We start from the raw sequence: 19,752 nt of genomic DNA, 5'->3' as shown, positions 1-19,752 counted from the left end.
AGGGCCGTGAACACCCCTGGGGAAGAGAACTGTGTTTCCATGTTCCACCCTCAGTCACACTCTGGTTGGAACTTTTTGGGGGGGTTCTCTGTTTCTCACCAGGGTCAGGCAGACTTCTGCCGGGAAACTGGCACCCTGTACCCTAAAATTCATTCACTGAGGCTCTGTTGAGAATGGGTGCAGGTGAGGAGGCAAAATGACAGACTTGGGGTTGATAAGAGTGAAAATATGTATTTAAAGTGAAAGCAGTAACAGCGAGCAGCAAAGGTGACCTGCGGGACCCAGCCCCCAGTTTTTCCTATTAAAGATAAATCTCAGCTTGGAAGTCCAGTTTACAGAGATCTGTGTGGCCCCTTCCGGCACCAGCCTCCCGACCCCCACGCGACTGTCTTCAGTCGGCCTCCCTGTCACTGGTTTCCCCTCTCTCGGCCTGACCTGCTGTTTGCATTTCTGGGGATTCCCTTTTCCCCAGCCCCTCTAGCTCACTCCTGCTGGTTTCTAGAGGTGCCTCCTGTAGTTCTTCCGGGTCCCCTGTGCTTGAATCTGAGAGGTTTTGATCCAGCAGTGAATCCCTCCTATAAATTTCTCTTGACTCTGTCCTGCCCACTTCGGGTAATTGCTCATCTACTTCTTCGGAGCTTCTGGCGCCCAGTTCTCCCGACACTGCCTCAGCAGCCTCCCCTGACTCTGGCCCCCCCTCCCCGGGATCCCTTGTCGCGGGGGAGCCGGCTCTGGCGGCCTCGCCCCTCGGCCTGTGCTCCCGCGCGTCCTTCTCTGCGGCGCGGGGGTCTTCCTCGGCCTCCTGGCCCTCGTCCTGGGTGTCCCTCTCGCTCTCCCCGAGCTCTCGCTCCCACCGCTTCACCATCTTCTCGGTTTCCTGCCTCCTCCTCAGGGCGCCCTTCTCCCTTGTGGCTTTTGGCCTACTCGGTACAGGTGCCTCTTCTGGAACACGAGAAAGGAGGGAAGACAGGAAAGTTGGCCCCTCTCCGGGCCTGGTGGACCCCAGCCAGGGGGGAGGCTGAGAGACCCCCGAGCCCTGCCCGGGGCGTCGGGTGGGACCTGGTGCCCGGTGCCCCGTTGCGTCACCAGCAGGTCGCACACGTCATTGACTCAAGTGTGTGACCCAAGGGCCTGAGGCTGAGGAAAAAAGAAACACGCAGAGGTCAAACCGCAGAGGGGAAGGGCAGTCGCATCTGAACCCAGAACCGTCTGCTCCAGGAGCGGCTCCTTCCCAGCGAGAAACAGCCCGGGCGCCGGGAGAGGGGCGGGCGGCGCGGCTCTTGCCCGGCACCCGCACTGCCTTTGTCGTGGAGCCTGGGAAGCACCTGCATGGTTTGTTGGGAGGGTCCCTGTAACGATCTCAGCAGCCTGCTGGGAGTTGAGCTGGAGGCCTATTTTACACCCAGAGGATCCTGGCTCCTGGTGTTTAACAGCTGCGGAGCAAAGGCGCAAATTCCCTTCTGCGTCTCCCTCCACACCCCCCCTCCAGCTCCCCAAGTCTCTGGCCTGGGCTCCCGGGGTGGAAAGGGCTGAATTGGCCTTGAAGACGCGTGCCATGCTGCCCCCTGCTGCTCCGGGGGGGATGTGCTGGCAGCTGCCGCCGGCTGCCGCCTGGGGAGCCCAGGCTGGGGGGCCTCTGCCAGTTCCCTGTGGTGTCGCTTCCTATTTATTGTTCCTGTGGCTTCTGAGAGCTCCTCAAGGGCATGTGGGGGCAGAGGCGCGTCTCCCTCTAAGCGGACCCAGTGACCACATGGCAGGCACTGGATCATAAAGGGCTGGTACCTGGCTGCTCTGGGGCCAGAAACCCCACATCCACATTCTCCTGCCTGCCCCTGAACCGGAGAGGGGTGTGGCCTTGGTGCTTGGCGGGGCTCTGTCCCCACGGTGGGACTGGACCCCTGAGTCCTGATCTGTAACATCAAGTGGACAGTGCTGCTCATTTCCTCGTGCTCTTGGGGGCGGGGGGGGGGTGGCTCAGAAGAGGCACTACCCAGAAAGCCCCGCTGAGAGCGCTGGGCACACAGGAAGCACTGGCAGGAGATCAGCTTCCCTTGCTGTCTCCCTCCTTGCACAGTGCCCGGTCAGAGAGCAGGGGGCTGGGGTGAGGTTTAGGTTCAGCAGGGAGGGGAGGACAATCCCACTACTCCCCCAGAGACCTTGGACAGCAGCAGCCCCTGCCCCTTAGCTCACCTCTGCCCCTCTCACCTCCTGTGCCTCTGGCCCCTCCCTCCACACTGCTGGCCCCACAGAGCAGCCCACGCCCACGCGTCAGGGAGAGTGTGGCTCCAGGTGAGACTGCCACGTCACCAGGCGGATCTTTCCGCCTCACTTGGCTCCTGAAAACAGCTGCTGCCTCTCAGGGCGGCGAGCACCCAGTGAGATGGCTCCTGCCCCAGGCTCAGCCCAGCTTCTGCCCCTCAAGAAGTGCCCGAGAAAGTATCATATTGTCTGCCTGTGCCTCTGTTCCCGCTTTTCCCTCCTAGGAATGCCTTCCCTCTTCCACCAGCCCCTGGAAAAGCCTTGGGGCATCATTTAGAGCCAAAACCCAAGGATTCTTCTTCCTTGGAGGCTTCCCTACCTCCCTGGAGAAGCCCAGAGCTCCCAGGATTCGCTCTCACAGCCGAGTGCGCCCACCTGGGCCACCCGGGTGCAGGTGCCTGTGCATGACAGCCCTGTTGTCTGACTCCGCAGGGTGCAGGCTTCTCTAGAGCAGAGGTGAGTCTGTCTCCCCAAAATCTCATCCCTTCCTGGCACAAGACAAGGGCTCCACAGATATTTGATGGATCGATGGAAGATGCACATGTGGCTCTCAGGGCAGATAGCGGGGTTCAGACCCCTTGGGAGAAGGCTGGTGCCGCTGGGGGCACTGACACAGGATGCTGGGTGGGGAGAGCTGGCCGGGGAGGGCGCTGACATGGCCCTGTTCCCGGCTCTGGAACTCACCTTTCTCTTTCTTCCCTTCGAGAAGATCCCTATAGTTGGTTTTCTTCAGCACTTCAACAATGCCCTTGTTGGCATCATCCAGAGCCTATGGGTGGTAGAGGGAACTGGTGAACACCTGACCCCTATTTGGCACCCACACCTTGCCACCCATGCCCCATCCCCAGAGGGCAGGGCTGGGCCCTGATGCCCCCCACACACACCTCCTTTCTCCAGGCTGAGGCCTGCCCGAGGATAGCTTACAATTCCTGACTCGGAGCCGCCCACACCAGGGCTGTGACACAGAGCTTGCAGATAACAGCCTTCACCTTGGGAGTATGTCCTTCCGCTATATTTTCTGCCCTTTTGCCTAAAGCGCTTTTTGGCTTTAGCTAATGTGGGGAGGCCTCTCAAGCCCCTCAGCACTCACAAGGCAAACCACCATGGTCAGGACTCAGAAACACTCAGCAGGCTCGGTGCTGGGGGGCTGGCGGCCTTCAGAGTGGCTCCCAGGGTGTCTGCAGGTTCCCCTGGGCCTGGAATTCAGCCTGTGAGCATCTGGGGGGCAGGCTCTGCCTCTTCTTCCTCACAGAAGGCCCCACCGCTGGCACGGGGCAGATGCCCCGTGGGAAATGGGTTCAGAACAACCACTGGGCCTAGCGCCTTCCCGCGGGTTAGTTTGCCCCTTCCCCGCACCTTCACCCCTCCACGTGGCTTCCTGCCTGGAGGCCAGTCCAGGAGAGGGAAGGGCCAGGGGACGTCTCAGTCTCATGAGGTCACTCAGGACTGCGACACTGTCTGGCCTGGGCAGGAGGGACTGTTGTCTGCCTCTCCACCTGTTACCCCTCTTTGCTGTGAAAGCCTCCACCCCAGCCCCCCCCACTGAGGTCTCTCGTTCTGAATCCCCCTAGTCCCCATCACACTGGTCATGGACAGGGGCTTGTTGTTTTAACTTCCTGAGGCCAGGACCGAAGTTGTCACCTTTGGGCTGGGCAGCCCAGAGCCAGGCCAGCAAATGTGTTCACTGGGGTGCACCAACCGCGTGCTCGCTGCAGACACGCACAGGCTCGTGTGGCGAGGACTAAGTGGGAGCGGCCCCCCCGAGCGGCTTCTGTGAGAGGAGCTGACTCGAGGCAGAAGCACAGGGAGGTGCCTCCCCGACCAGGACCTCACAAACCAATGGGTCAGGCAACTTCTCTGCCCTTCCCAACTCTTAGGTCCAGGCTGGATCCACTGACTAACTGTGGTCTTTTGACCCTACTCCCCTTGCTGTGAACCCCACCAGCCCTGGGGTCCCCCAGGCTATGGCTGCCAGGCTTTAGTGCTCTTGCCCTTCTCAGCATGGCCAAACTCTCCCTCCCTGTCTTCTGAAGTCCTTGGGGGCCACTCCCCAGGGCCCCTACTCTCCCTCCTGAGCACATGCCCCACTGGCACTTTCTGCTCACTGCTTCTGCACTCTGGCCTCTCAGCCAGGCAAGCTCCCCAGGGCAGGGCCTTGCTTAATTCACTCGAGTAGCTGCTTGTTGGGGTCCTGCTATGTGCTGTGGCAACTTCAGAATGTTGACATGGGAAGGCTTAGGGGCAGCAACCTGGCTGGCAGTAGGAGCTAGGGTGGCCAGGGGGCTCGTGCTAAGCTGCCTGTGCATCTGCCAGGCCAGGGCGCTGCCCCACCCCCAAGGTGTGCATTGGCCTAGAATGGCTCTGAGGGCGGTGGGGCATCTCCAGGCTCCCCACCCCACCCTGGTCCCTGCGTCCTAAAGCCTAGAGTCTAGGCTAATATGTCCAACAGAAATTTCTGCAACCATGGGCGTGCCCTGGATCTGCACCCTGTGGTGGCCACAAGCCATGCTGAGCACTTGATATGTGGTGAGTGTGGCTGGGAAACTGACCATTACCTTTCGTTTGCTGTGACTTCATTTTAAGCTAAATGGCCACCCGGCTGCCTTACTGAGCGGGGACATTGAGGTCTGCCTTCCGGGGTCTAGGCAGTTACCATACAGAGTGATGTGGACAATAACAGGAGACATCTGGAGCAGCGGGGGCCAGGAGAGAGGTCCCCTGGCCCAGGCTGAGAGCACAGAGATCTGAGAGAGGGGGTGTTGAAACCTAAGGTTGGAGGGAGCTCGCCAAGTGGAAGAGGTGGGACAGGCAGTTTAGAAGCACATTCCAGGCAGAGGGAACAGCACATGCTAAGAGGCATAAGAAAGCCTGTTCAGGGAAAGGCAGGAGGCTGCCTTGGTTGGAGCCAGAACTAAGGCTGGCGAGCCCCCCAGGGAGAGGTTACCACAGGCTCCCCAGCTCTGGCCAGAAAAGGCCTGGAGCACTCTCCCAGGAAAGCCAGCAAAGGATTAAAGCAAGGGAGTGGGGCAATCATACTCTTGCTGGCTCCTGGAGGAGGTGGCATTTTTCAAACCTATAATCAGTCTTAAAGGCTTCACCCTGTATTAAAGAAAAGAAAGGGGAAACCAAAGCAGATACCACAGGGGGTACCAGCACACGGGGAAGGGGACTGTGTTATAAAACTCGTTTCTATTTTTTGTTTATGTTGAAAGAAAATACAGTTCTTGGGAGCCTCAAGCGTACCCTGCAGCTGATGGGTACTAGGCAGGTGTGGGATAGCTGAGAAGGCTGAGGGGCTGAGGGCTGCACCTCCCCCCTCTACTCCCCCCCCCCACCCCGCCAGCAGGGCCCAGTAGAGAGAGGCTCACACTCAGGATGGCCTTCTGCGCCTCATTGTTGTGGACCAGCTTCGCTCGTTCCAGAGCCTTTTCGAAGTTGTTCACGGCTGACTCAAAGTCGTTCAGCTTCACTGCAGAGCAGGGGAGATGCACAGGGAGGCTGTGTTGTGTGCTGAACAGTGTCGGGGGCCACGGGCCTGTGGTCCCTGGGCTGCCTGGCAACTCCCAGGGCCAGTCAGCAGCCTGTGTGAGCTGGAGCCAGCACAGGCAGGCCTACTGCGTCACTGCCCAGCACCCTCTTTGCATCACGTTCTGGGCTGTGCCATATCTGAAGCATGGAGCCTTGGGCTTCCGCCCACTCAGAGGGTCAGCGAGGGAAGGGGATCTGGGCAGGGGCCAGTGCACGCATCAGGTGTCTTCAGGGCAGGGGTACAACTACATCCTGCTCCTTTTTAGATTGTTCCAGAAGAAGAAATCCATAGTTTTAAAATTGTCATTCAAATTTTTCAAAAATGCTGTGGACACTAAATGAAATATGGAAGGGCTGGATGTGACTGGCTCGTGCCAGCAGCTGGAAGCTCAGCCCCCACACTGGTGCCCCCTCAGCTGGGAGAGGAACAGGGCTCTGCCAGCTAGTTGATGCTGAAGCTGGGACTGGACACACTGACTGACTGGCTGATGTCGGTCCTTTAAAAGAGCTCCACTTCAGGAAGGGAGAAAAGTACCCGCCCTCTGGTTTCTTCATATACCACTGCTTTCTCTGAGAACTTAGCATCCCCCAATTTCCCTGCCCCAAAATGCTTCGGGATCCATGGGGAGAGGAGGGCCTTGTGTCCATAAGTCAAACTGCAAAGAGCGATTACATTTGAAAAGCAAGGGCCTCCCTATGGCACAAGGGGTTAAGATGCAGCACTATGAGGTTATCTGAAGCCACTGCAGCATGAGTTCAATCCCTGGCCAGGGAGCCGACCCACATGGCACAGCAGACCTCTCTTGTCTTGCCTGCTGTTCCCATCAGCAGTGTATTTCAGTTAATCTTCCTGTTCTGTTCCCCACTCTGTCTCTGGCGAATCCTCTCACCCCCCACACCTCTGGCCTGTACCCCAGTTCTTGTATGCATAAATAAATAAATCTTTTTAAAAAGAAAAGAAAAGAAAAGTGATTAAGATAGTATGTGGAGTGATAGGAAATGGGACCAAATAAATGCTTTTTCAAACACATATTGGAAAAGAAGGAGTCACAGCACCCATTCGGAGGCTACTCAGAATGGCAGAGCTATTCCAAGCCGCAGGCCCAAAGAGGCGTCTCAAATTAATAACCTGGGGTATGAATAAAAGATGAATTATAGACGCTGTCACAGCTGCTCCCTCCCTGGGGGCAGGCTGTGTACCAGGGTGGTCTAGACCAGGGAGCCATGGCTTGGGCACTGGAGTATATGAACGGGTTCTAGTTCCAGCTCCATCACTTAGCCGGTCACCTGGAGCCATTTCTTTTGAATGCTACATTATGAAAGCCTTCAAATACATACGCAAGTAAAAGGCAATAGTATAATGAGTCACCATTACTCATCACCCAACTTCACAATTACCAAAATATCACCAATTCTGTTTCATCTATTCCTCCATACTCCCTGCCCCTTGCTGGTTTTCTTTTCTTTTCTTTCTTTTTTTTGGCAACTTGACTGAGATGTAATTCACATTATAAAAGGCACCTCATCTGTGAGTACGCAGTTCTGTGATTTTTGCAGCAGTGTAGTGAATCACTACCACTAAGCCCAGTTTAGGACTCTCCCATCACTCCAGAAAGTTCCCTCAGATGCCCCAAATTTTGAATTTAGCTTGATATCAGTGCTTTCCACAAGGTGGCGAAATGCAGGATTTGTCCCCACTCTTAGAATCATAACTCATCTGGACAGGGACACACAGGTGCAGGAAGTTGGGCCTGTAGGATTCCCAGCCCTGGCACGGCTGCTGGGCTGTGTGCTGGGGAAGGTGGAGTGGTCCTCTCTGAGCCCATACCTTGTGCCTGTGCCACCAGGACGCTGGCATTTAGCTGCCACTCAATGTCCCCTTCTTCCTCGGCACACTGCTGGGACCTCTCTCCATAGCTCTGGGCCTGCCAGGCCTGGTCTAACTCCAAGTAGCAGCGGCCAATCTCATGGAACAGCCAGGTCTTCTCCAGGGTGGTTTTTGCCAGAGGAATCTTTTCCTCCCACCTGGGGATCAGTGCACAGAGTTAGCTTGTTCCACTCAACCCCTGCACTCGGCCACAGGTGAGCAAGGCTCCAACAGGTGGCAGAGGAAAAACTGTTCTGCATTCGTCAGTTCTGTTAGAGACAGGGTGAAGCTAAGAAGCATTGATAGATTTCTAATACTACCAAAGCTATTCTGGTAGATCTATGGGATCAAATTTGACAAAACAGTTGAAAATAATGTTTACAAGGTAGCATTTGAAATAACATTAAAAATGTGTGAGAATATTCTTAAATGAGTATAAGAGAAAAATCAGCACAGAAAAAAATTTGGAATAAAGAAATCAATAAGGGGCCTCCCTGGTGGCACAAGGGGTTAAGACACAACCTATGAAGCTGTCCTCAGCCTCTGCATCACGAATTTGCCCCCCCCCCCCCCCCGTGGCCAGGGAGCAACCCACATGGCGCAGCTGATCTCTCCTGACTCACCCACTGCTCTCCTCAGCAGTGTATTTCAGTCAATCTGCCTGTTCTGTTCCCCACTCTGTCTCTGGTGAATCCTCTCACCCCCCGCCCCACACCTCTGGCCTGTACCCCAGCTCTTATATGCATAAATAAATAAATCTTTAAAAAAATAAAATGAACAATGATATAATATATATATATGTATATAAAAGAAATCAACAAGAGTAGGGTTAAAATCTGTGCTTGTCTTTGGGTAGTGGGATTGAATCATTGTTGTTCTACTTTTCTGTCCGAGAGGTCAAGTCCACAATTCCTGAATTTGTCCAAGGTAAGGATCAACTGGAATGCTTGTTAAATGCAGGTTCCTGAGCTCCACCCCAAACCTGTAGAATCAGAATTTCTAGGGGTGAAGCCCATAATTCCTATACCTTGCAAGTACTCCAGGTAATTCTAAACACTGTCACAAATTTTGAGAAAGTGCGGATTCTGTTAACTAAAGGGATGAGTCCCAGAATTTACAAAGAGCTGCCCAAGATGGCCTCACAGAGCCAGGAGCCAAGCTCATGTCCAGCCTGGCAGCTCGGCCTCAGGCTAAGCATGTTGGCATGGGGTGGGGAAGGGACAGTCCTTTGCAACTCACGTGTCAATGGCTTGCTGGAATTTCCCAACTCTGGCAAAAACCCTGCCAATATTGTCAAGGGCTCTCGACTTGGCATCAGGAAGGTCACTGTGGGGAAGAAGCAAGTCATGTTGTTCACTACAATTGGGTACTCTGAGATCTGAAGAAATAGTAAAGAAGCTGATAAACAGGGTAAGAAGTAAAGAAAAAATAAGAAGCGGGCATTTTAAAAGCAGTCCAGAGAACTGTAAGTCCAACTCTTTTTTTTTTTAAGATTTATTTATTTATGCATACAAGAGCTAGGTTGTAGGCCAGAGGTGCAGAGGGTGAGAGGATTCACCAGAGACAGAGCGGGGAACAGAACAGGCAGACTGACTGAAATACACTGCTGAGGGGAGCAGTGGGCAAGACAGAAGAGGTCTGCTGTGCCATGTGGGTAGCTCCCTGGCCGGGGATCAAGCTCATGCTGCAGTGGCAGCAAGGCAGCAGAAGCTTCATAGTGCTGAGACTTAACCCCTTGCACCACTGGGAGGCCCTGTAAGTCCAACTCTTAACTCAGAGATATGAGTCCAACTCAGAGATACGAGTATGAGGGTAACTTCTAATTTATCCACACTAATTAAAAATGTTATAGTATTCGGACCTCCCTCACCAGGGTGCAGGGGTTAAAGTCTTGTGCTATTAAGCTATCATTAGCCACTGCAGCGTGAATTCAATCCCCAACCAGGGAGCTCTGCTGTCTCACCTGCTCCTTCCTCAACTGTGTATTTCAGGAGATCTGCCTGTTCTGCTCCCCACTCTCTCTGGTAAGTCCTCTCACCCCCTGCACCTCTGGGCTACACTCCAGTTCTTGTATGCATAAATAAAAAAAAATAAGAATCTTAAAAAAAATTTTTTTTACAATATTCATGTGTCATCAGAAAAGACATTAAAGGCATTTGCTTCCCACACATCCATTCTTTGCTGTTACCATAGGAAGGTTCTGATCTCTCTTTAAAAATTCCTCCTTCCCAAAAAATAAAACCACAACTTCTCCCCACATCTCAGATCCCCTCCACCAGCAGCCCCTCTCTCCTTCCCAGGCAGGCTTGGAGACTTCCTCAAGGCCCTGCACCCAGCTTCCCTGCCTCAGGGGACTGCTCCTCCTCCTCTTCAGCCTTCACCTTGCCTGTCAGGCCCTCCCTCCATACCTCTGGTGAGTTTCACTGCCCTGAAATACCTTCCTTTAAAGCCATTTAAAGACCTAGGTGTGGAATTGCTGGATTATATGGAAGTTCTATCTTTAGTAGGTTGAGGAATCTCCACACAGCTTTCTATAGTGGTTGGACCAGTTGCACTCCCACTAGCAGTGCAGGAGAGTTCCTTTTTTTCCTCAACCTCGCCAACATTTGTTGTTGCTAGTTTTTTTAATATGTGCCATTCTCGCTGGTGTAAGATGGTATCTCATGGTAGCTTTGATTGGCATTTCCCTGATTACAAGTGATGTGGAACATTTTTTCATATGCCTGTTGGCCATTTGCATTTCCTCTTCAGAGAAGTTTCTTTTTAGCTCTTCTGCCCATTTTTGGACTGGATTATTTTCTTTGTTTTTGTTGAGTCTCATCAGCTCTTTGTAGATTTTGTGATTAGTCCTTTATCATTAGTGTTGTGTGCCAAAATTTTCTCCCAGTTGGTGGGGTTTCTCTTTGTTTTGGTTATTGTCTCTTTCAAAGACACATTCTTTCAAAAAACAACAGAGTAAGGAGTTGCTTTTGTTTTGAAAACCCTGTGTATGTGTAATGTTCAGAAGTATATGGGTAGACATGCTGGAAAGGGTCAGAAGGGCACAGGTCTGGATGAGCTGTGGGAGGGAAATGGAGGGCAGGACTCTGGGAGGCGGGAGGAGAAGGCACAGAGGATGGTGGGGGAGGGGATGCGCAGTGAGCAGAGGGAGATTCTGACCAGCTGGAGGGGTCCGAGGGACCAATAGCTCCATCCGCAGAGTAGGTGCCTGAGGGGATCAAGATAAGGGATTCCATTTTGTACAAGTTAAATGTGGGGCTCCTGAGGGACAGGATAGTGGAAATGCCGCAGATGGAGAAAGATATGTGGGTCAGAGGCTTGGGAGGGAGGTCTGGTGAGAAGGAAAGATTTAGACATCTTGGATGGTTGGATCCAACCTTATGCCATCATTAGAGATGAGGAAAGCAACTTAACCAAACCCACATGGCTCCGGTGCGCCGTAGCCAGGCAGCAAAGTCAGGTCTATCTCCAAAGCTGGTTGTTGTTTGTTTTCTACTTCAAGAATGGCCACCCTGTGATTGTCCGCTCAGCATGGTGAAGGCAGTTGGGTTAGGAACTGTGAGCGTGGGCTAGGGCAGGCTTGAGGAGTGAAGAGGAGCAGGCAGGAGTTCAGGAAATGCAGAGGGAGGCCTGACGAGGGAGAGTTGTGGAAGTTGGTTCAGAGAGGGCCTGCAGTGCCAAGCAAAAACATTTGGTTTTAACCTGCAGACACTGAGAGGCCAGTGTTTGTCAGAAGGGGAAGGAGAGTGGACAAATAACAAGCAGTGTCTCTGGAGGTGACGTGTGGTGTGGGAGAGCTGGAAGCAGGGAGGCGGGACTGTGAGTGCAAATGGGGTGATGGGAGACTGGGAGAGGCTCAGAAATGTGTGTTGGAGGGGGTGGGTAGAAACTGGGCAGGAGACAGTTGCAGATGACTCTGAAGGGCAGAGGTCCAGGAGGCGATGGTTCTTCTGAGAGGAGACCATCACCTCTGGAGAGGGCTCGGGCCTCGGGGAGTTCATCTTATTGATATTTTGTCCTGAGACCTCCGCGTGCACTTCAATGTGCCATTCTCCATCCCACCCTGCTCAGGTGGGGGCTACTGTTATTTATGTCCATTTGACAGCGGAGAGGCCGAGGCTGAGCAAAGCTAAGTGGCTGGCCCGAGGTCCCACGCCTGGGAGGTTCAGCTCCGAAGCCCAGCTCACACCTACTCCTGAGCTCAGGCCCTGGGGAGGGGCTGTGGTTGCTGAGGCCCTGCCTGATCCAACCCCTGTCCGCTGCTCTGGCCTTCTCTTGGCCACTGTCCCCTGGCAAGACTGTGCTGGCTAGCCCTACCTTCCTATTGCCTGCCTCAGGGCCTTCCCACAAGCCATGTGTTTTCCCCAGGGAGACACACACACACACACACACACACACACACGTCAAGGCCTCCTGGGATATACTTCCCATAGTGCTGGGACCTGTACTTTTCCTTCACCATGCATTTCACAGGGACAATTAATTGGCTGTATCATGCTTTTTGTTTGTAGTTTGCAAGCAAATGACCCTTGTGTCTGATCCCCATTATGTTCTCCTCGACTTAGCTGCATGTGGCATGTCTGGAGTTGATGATAACTTGGGCAGATGATATGAAAACAAAAGCACCCCTAAGAGCCACAGCACTGGGAACTTTGGAGAGTTCTGGGCTACGGCCCTCCTCTTTGTGGCAAAAAGGCTAACAGTCTTAGTTTGCCCCGCACCCCACCCCCAGTCCAGGCAGACTGCTCCTCCCAGGGGAAATCTACCTCAGGCAAGCAGGGCAGAAAATGGCCCCAGTAGCCCTGGCAAAAGGCTGAGATACAGCAGCAGCCTGCAGGCCCAGCGGCCTGCCCCCGGCACTCACTATTCCTTGGCGATCTCTAGGTCCTTTCGGTGGCTCTGCAGGGCGGCCACCATCTGCCCCAGCTCGATCTGGGCATTCCCTATGCAGCTGTACAAGTTTCCAACCAGTTCATCCTTGTTGGGCACTTCCTCCTTGTTCCATTCCAGCACCTTCTTTAGTACTTTCTCAGCTTTCTGGAGGCTCCCATCAGCACTGCCGCTGGTCAACACTGGGGAAGGAGAGGTGACAGGGAGGTGGGGGCAGTCTCCTCACACTGACCAGCGGCCTGGAGAACCCACCTCCCCCCAACCCAGCTTCAGATTACCATGTCACCCCCTCCCCACCTGGCAGAGGCCTGGCCCCCTCTGAGAACACCACCCACACATGTCAATCTCCTCCAGGCTCTTGAGGATGTAGCGAGCAGTCTGTGAGGGACGGCGTTTGCGGTCCCGCAGCCATTTCTCTTGCATCAGCTTCCGGTCCCGCTCCCTGGCGTAGATAGGCTTCTGCTGTCTCCAGAAGTTACTGCGGGTGTCCAGGTAGTTGATGCCAGTCATGATGAGGTCCTCCACGGTCAGGCCATGCTTAATGGTGCCCTTGATCAGGTCTGTGGGGAAGGGTGAAGAGGAACCAACTAGAACAGCATCTAAGAGAGTTGCCTCCTCTTGGTTCGGGGCCCCTGCTGCAGGGCCCTCCATGGGCAGCTCTGCCCAGAATTGCTGGAACAGGAAGGAAAGTGAGAGCACATGTGTGGCAGAGGGGGTCTACTTTCCCAAAGAAGCCAGAGCGCCCCCTCCCCTCCTTGGGGTACTCCTATTGCTCAGAATCTAGTGCAGAGGCCACTTATGACTTATGTAAGGAACAAGCAGGAGGGGCAGCTCAGGGCCCCTGCATTTCAAGCCATGTCCTCAGAGAAGACCAAGTCTACAGGCATGACCTGTCTCAAGGTGCCCATGCCAACTGATTCCCCAGTGCCAAATGGGCCAGTTCCTGCTTATAGCTGGAGGGGTGTGCCCTAGTCGTGCCTGCCCATCTGCCCAGAGGTTAGACCTGGTGGCAAAGCTACAGGGCCACTTGGGGTAGTGTTCAGGCCACCTCCCCCCTACGCAAAGGCTTCTCTGGAGGGAGGAAAGTGGTCAGGCCAGTGACAGGTATGTGACAGCAGTGAAGCTGCCCCTGTGCCAGACCTGCATGGAATCCTGCAAGTGACCTTGTGAAGTCAGTTCTGGAGAAAAGGCATCTGACTGAAGGGTGACCCCTTCTCGGGGGCATAGTCCCACCCCCACACTTATGGAGACATTCATTTCAAGGCTCCGTCGTCATCGTCCTAGTGGCTGTCAGCGTAGTGTGGAGGAAGAGCGTTGCACTGGAGACTAGGAGGCCTGGTGTTGCTGAGGCAGCAGCTCCCTGTCGCCTGGGACGAGTTACTCATGACTTAGGGGCTCTAATTCCTTATCTATAAAAGCAGGAATTGGACAGATGGGATTTCAGGACATTCTAGTACTAGAAGCCTAGGAATCCCCTTCCAGCACCTCCCAGCTGGATTCCTCTGCCCATTATACAGACCCCAGGCTAGGGGACACCCCTCAGGGACTCAGGAGGGTAGTTAAGTACCAGGTCTCCGGGGGCCCCTCCCAGGGTATCACAGTGTGTAAGAACACTGGTTCTGAAGTTGGGTTCCTGTGCTCAAACCCAAAAGCCAGGCCGCTGCGTATCTACATGAGTTTCTTATGTACCTGTGCCCACATACATATCTGTATGTCTATGTGAGTTACTTAGCCTTGCTGCACCTCAGTACCCCTGTCTGTAAAATGAGAACACTAGTAAAGCCTGCCCAGAGGAGCATGCCAGCTGTAATTAGAAGATACACAGTCTCTGGCTCATGCATGACACATCCACCCCAGATTCCTTTGCTCTGAGTTCTCTGTTGCAAACCAAGTATCTGAAACCTTCATCCAACAGGAGCTTCTCCAGATACTCCTTGTCCACGTAGAGCTCCCCCAGGAGCTGGCGGACAATCTTGTCACTCTTGAGGGAGCCCTTTCGTTTGTACTCTCTCTTGGGTTGTTGTAAGTGGCGTCTCATGATGAGATGAGGTTTCTGCTGGGCTTTCATGCTCTGCGAAGATACAGCAATACCCAACAGGGCCTCGATAAGGAGCACAGGGTACCCACTCACGGCCCCAGAGTCTAGGATCCCAGATTTCTCCTCCAGGATCTCTCTGTGGGCAAAGAACCATGGAACAGTTAGTGTCTCAGGCCCCTCTGGAGCTGGGGCAGAGCGCCAGGGCTGCCTGTCATGACAGGAGCTAATCACTCCAGGAGAGAGTATCCCTGGGACCTGTGCTTCTCAGGTCACTGGGGCCTCCCCTTGGAGAACCAAGTCTCTTCCCTCAGCCTCAGACGCAGGGCCCTTACCTCAGCTTGCTTGCTTAAAAAGGAGAGGTCCCCTTTGTTCTCTAGTTTAACCGAAGATGGACCTGTAAGGGCAGAAGCTGGGACTCAGGCCTGCCAGGCCCCTGAGCATGACCCATCACATATTTTTATGTGGAAATGGCTGCCTTGGGCAGGAGGATGATGGAGGCTGTAGCAAAGCTGGCTCTGAGCCAGTCTCGCAGGCAAATGGCACAGGCTGCCTGGTACATGCTCCTAGGAGCTAGGCATGCCCCTGCTAGCCCAAGGCATGGCAGTCAGATTTCCAAATATTGGAAAACCCTGTGCCATTATCAGCCACAGTGGCCCTCTCACGTTCTCCTCCCTCCTACCCCTACCACTAAGGCAATGGGGAAGAGAACCAGACACTGCAGTACTGGGCACTGTGGAGCAGGGACAAGGCTCCCGGCGGACAGTTCCTAGGCCTCAACAGAATCAGCAGCAGCCTGTTACTCCCTGCAGGCCGGGTGGTGGTTTCTCACTCCCTGTAACTCAGATCTTCCTTAAACCTAAGGTTTGAGAGCCTTCTTGGACAAGGGCAGGGCCCCAAGGTCACTCACTTCCCACTGAGTTGTTGATGGCTTCCTGGGCTTTCTGAATTCCAACTTTGAATTCCCGATCAGGCCGTAGTTTGTAGCCTCGATGGTAGAACACCAAAGCAAACTCGAAGTCTCCCATGGTGTACAAGGTCTCAGCCTTTTGTAAAATCCCCTGGAATGAAAGGAAGTCAAAGTGGACAGACAAGACCTCGCAGGACTCAAGTGTGGTGGAAAGAAGGGTCCAGGGTCGGGGATCAAGACTGGGCTCCAGAGGACAAGGGGCAAGTGAAGAGAAAGTGGCATCAAGTTCTAGGCAGTTTGGCTGGTTCTTCAATTCGTTAAAACCAGAGATTGCTGCAGGCAGTGGCAGCGGTGAAAGCAAGATTGAGTCTTCACCTTGCAGAAAGTCGGGTCACCCTGGAGTGAAGCCTCAGCATCCTTCAGGGAATTCTCCAATTCTCCCATCTTCAGGAAGCACTTGGAGCGGGCAACCAGGCAATTCTTATCTCCATTCTGAAGGTGGAGAGCCTGAGAGAGGAACCACTCGGGTTGGCAGGCTCCAGGCAAGGAAGGGTAGAAGCTTGACAGGAAATAGCAGCCCAAACCCCCCTCAGAGGTACAAGAAGACTCAGGCCAGCAAGCAGGGGCTCTAGATCTTATCAGACCCAAAGCAGCACCACATTGATTTGGGCTCAGTCACCCTGATTAGCTCTACACTGGCTTGTCCTGAGCAAGGCCCTGCCACAAATTACTGCGGAAGCCACTGGTTGCGGTGTGAGAATAGACTATTCAGGAAAAACTGAATTTCCCCAAAAATCTGGGATCCCTCCCCTCCATTCAGGCAATAGAATCTCAGAATGTTGAGGCATAACAAACATCCTTCCGGGCATACCAAACCTGAATGGCTATACCTCATACTTGAAATAGATTTCAAAGACTGAGCATTCTGAAAGCTAATAAGATTGGCCATTGACAATGTGCAACTTCTGCTACCTGTTCCACTAACCCTATTTTTTTTTTAATTAATTAATTTATTTATTTATACAGGCACTGGGTACAGTCAGAAGCGCGGGAGGGTGAGAGAATTCACCAGAGCCAGAGCGGGGAGCAGAGCAGGCAGAAGGACCAAAGTACACTGCTGAGGGGAGCAGCGGGCGGCAGGAGAGGTCTGAGCGCCATGTGGGACCCTCCTCCAGTGGCCGGGGAGCAGCCGGGGATCGAACCGGCGCTGTAGAGGCTGCGGGCAGCTTCGCAACCCAGCGCTCAACCGCTGCGCCACCGGGGAGGCCCTAACCCTATCTTTTTTACATAGTTTATTGAGAATGGATCGCTATTTCAGGCGATGATGAGGAAAATGCCAAGAAAACCGAAATGGTGATTTCGGCACTCCAGGGGGAGTAGGGTGCTTCCTGGCTCCCCACCCTCTTCTGTCTGAGATCATTCCCAGAGTCATTGATGTACTGTCCTTCTGGAAACATCAGACTGTACCCACCCCTTTCTAAGACCTTCTATTGATACTTTTCTAGGAAGAGGAAGTAGTTTCTGTTTTTCTCAGAAACAGACTGTTTCTCATTCAAAGCTCCCTTCCCTCGGGGTGTACTTTCTTGCTGCCTTTTAACATCTGCAGGAGGGAACAAGATCTAGAAAGAGGAGAATGGGCTGAAGCAGGATGCCTGAACTCAATTGGTAGCCCATCTAATCAATCATTTCTGCGTGTAGTGTGTCTGGGATGATCAAAACAGATGGGAGACAGTTGCTGTAGAGGACCTTGATTTTGGGAGGAGTCTTGGGACTGATAAGAGGGCTACCCTACCATTCAGTTAGAATAAGAGTGGACTTTTTGCACCTCCATGGCCTGAGTTCTATCCCCGTCCAGGGGGCTACCCACATGGTGCAGGAGACCTCTCCTGACTCGCCTGCTGCTCCCCTCAGCAGTGTATTTCAGTGGATCTGCCTGCTCTGCTTCCCATCTGTCTCTGGTAAGGCCTCTTACCCTCCTGCCCCGCACTTCTGGCCTGAGCCCCAATTCTTCTATGCAAAATTTTTTTTTAAAAAAAAGAGTGGGCTTTTTGTTGTAAAAGGACTTGTCTTGAGAAGATCCAATAGCTTCCTTGTGAGAGAGTATAGTATGGTGGTTAACGCCTGAACACTTGAGTTTCAACCTCTGTATCAGTTTAGTCTATAAAACGGAGTAGTAGCAATACCTCCCTCATAGGCTAGGACTGCACTCACCAGTGTGCCTGATATCCTAAAACTTCACCCAACCCCATAGTGTGGACTTCACCCAACCCCACAGTGTGGGTGGAGCAATTTATACTAAGCTCATGTGTAATATTGTTATTTACTGACCACCCTCTGAGAGCAACTGGGTGCCAGAGATTTAACCACTTCTGCGCTGCAGTTGCCCAGTCAATCTTCCCAGCCAAGATGGGAAATTGACGCTGCTCTGTAGAAAGGAGGCCAAGGCAATCACGAAATATTAAAGTAAAAAGTAGAAGGGGTGATGGTTAATGCATGGTTATTAACCAGAGAATGGTTATTAACAAAGGGCCGTGAGCAAGTGGAAACTGATTGAAGATGGGGCCTCCCTGGGGGTGCAAGGGGTTAAGATGCAACCTATGCCCCTCTGCAGCACGAGTTCGATCCCCTGGCCAGCCAGGGAGCAACCCACATGGAGCAGCAGACCTCTCCTGACTCGCCCGCTGCTCCCCTCAGCAGAGTACTTCGGTCAATCTGCCTGTTCTGTGCCCCGCGCTGTCTCTGGTGAATCTTCTTACCCCCACCCCCGACACCTGTGGCCTGTACCGCAGCTCTTGTATGCATAAATAAATAAATCTTAAAAAAAAAAAAAAAAGAAATTGATCGAAGTTGACCAAGCAGGAGCTTGTCTGTGCAGTAGTGCATCAGTCAGGCACCACAGAATAATAGGGACAATACCCGCCCCCCCAAGCATTGAGAGGACCTCAGAGTGATCAGGCATCAGAAGTGGGGGTGGATTCAGAGCTGCACTCACGTTACTGAAGCACTGAGCGGCCTTAGCGAACTCCCCGCACAGATAGAGCCGCTCGCCCTCCGTCATGTAAGAGGGAAAGGTGCTTCGCAGGCCTTCGGTTTCTGCGTCTGACATGGTGGCGGGATTCGGAGCTGCTGGAGCTGTGAACGGGAGGAAAAGAAGCCGGAGAACATCTGTTTGGCTTGTGGAAGCCCCGTCTCTTAGCAACGAGGGACTCAAGTTACTTCCGGCCCCGCCCCTCACCGGGGCCCGAGTCCCCGGTGCAGCCACCGCTGCCTGCGGCGCGAGTGCGCATGCGCCAGTCGGCCGCGCACTCGGCCGGGGAGTGACCAGCACGTGGACAGCGGCTGCTTGGCCCCCGCACTGCGCGCTTTGCTGTGGCACGCTCCCTCCGTGCTCTCCAGAGTTGCCTTGTGTCCAGAATTTACAGCCAGGAAAACAGGAAGGTATTTAGGGGCAGCACTCCAATAAGGATTGGGCGTACGTGGCAAGGATGTGCATGACTTGTTGCTGTCGCTGGGCTTGGAGTCACTGTGACCAGCTTGACCCTGCTCCGGGCACATCAGGGCTCGGAGCCTTAATTTTTTCGCCAAGTAAACGGGAAGATAATGAAACCTTCAGGGTGTGAGGATTTGCGTGAGATTACGTGGAGAATAATGGGGTTCAGTTTAACCCATTTGTTATTGCAGTATCAGCTGCAGGCTTTGACAAAGGGCTTGCCTGGCTTTCTTCTTCATTCACTCGCAGTCCCTCCCTCCAAATAAAGGTGGATGAGGTTCTTCTAGGTCCCAACAAATACCTTGTCTTTACTGCATTTAAAATGTCAACTCCTGGACCTCCCAGGTGGCGCAAGGAGTGAAGTGTCAGCACTAGGAGACTGCCCACAGCCACTGCAGCAGGAGTTCGAGCCCTGGCCGGGGACCTGGCCCACACGGCGTTCTGTTTCTCACTCTGTCTCTAGTGAATCCTCTCACCCCCACACCTCTGGCCTGTACCCCAATTCTTGTATGTATAAATAAATAAATCTTTAAAAAATAAAAAAGAATGTCAACACCCAAAGCTAAGGGGATTGTGACCTGCACAAAGGCAAAGTCCTTAACCTTGTATTTCCAGAATTCAAGTGTCTGGCATGTAGTAAGAGTTAAATAAGTCATTGTGAAAGTTTAAATACAAAAAACATGTCCTTAACTACATTCACATTACACACAAATGTGTGCTTGTAAAACTGGGGAAATTTAAATAAGATCAATGGATTGTATCAGTGTTAGTTT

General features: G+C 53.2%; 1 protein-coding gene across 3 annotated transcripts; it reads right to left on the bottom strand.

Annotated features, from left to right (window-relative positions):
- Positions 1-170: 170 nt before the first annotated feature.
- On the bottom strand, positions 171-18,686 carry ODAD4 (outer dynein arm docking complex subunit 4). 3 transcript variants are annotated; one of them, XM_037493747.2, is made up of 12 exons: positions 18,482-18,686; positions 15,865-15,996; positions 15,490-15,640; positions 14,915-14,976; positions 14,447-14,615; positions 12,880-13,104; positions 12,519-12,726; positions 8,894-8,980; positions 7,616-7,812; positions 5,628-5,728; positions 2,944-3,028; positions 172-942 (listed from the first exon to the last, which is right to left on the bottom strand). In XM_037493747.2, the coding sequence occupies exons 1-12, from the start codon at positions 18,593-18,595 to the stop codon at positions 392-394; spliced, it is 2,082 nt and encodes a 693-aa protein (XP_037349644.1). In that variant the 5' UTR covers positions 18,596-18,686; the 3' UTR covers positions 172-391. The 3 variants fall into 3 exon arrangements, with proteins under 3 accessions (XP_037349645.1, XP_037349646.1, XP_037349644.1); XM_037493748.2 differs by lacking the exon at positions 15,865-15,996 and having other exon boundaries at positions 171-942; XM_037493749.2 differs by lacking the exons at positions 14,915-14,976; positions 18,482-18,686 and having other exon boundaries at positions 171-942; positions 15,865-15,954.
- Between the last annotated feature and the right edge of the window lie 1,066 nt (positions 18,687-19,752).

This window comes from Talpa occidentalis, unplaced genomic scaffold (assembly GCF_014898055.3).
Source record: "Talpa occidentalis isolate TD23 unplaced genomic scaffold, MPIMG_talOcc4v2.1 talOcc4.7, whole genome shotgun sequence".
NCBI classification, from domain to species: Eukaryota; Metazoa; Chordata; class Mammalia; order Eulipotyphla; family Talpidae; genus Talpa; species Talpa occidentalis.
The sequence above is the reverse complement of the archived record's forward strand: the minus strand, read 5'-3'. Positions and strand labels throughout refer to the sequence as shown.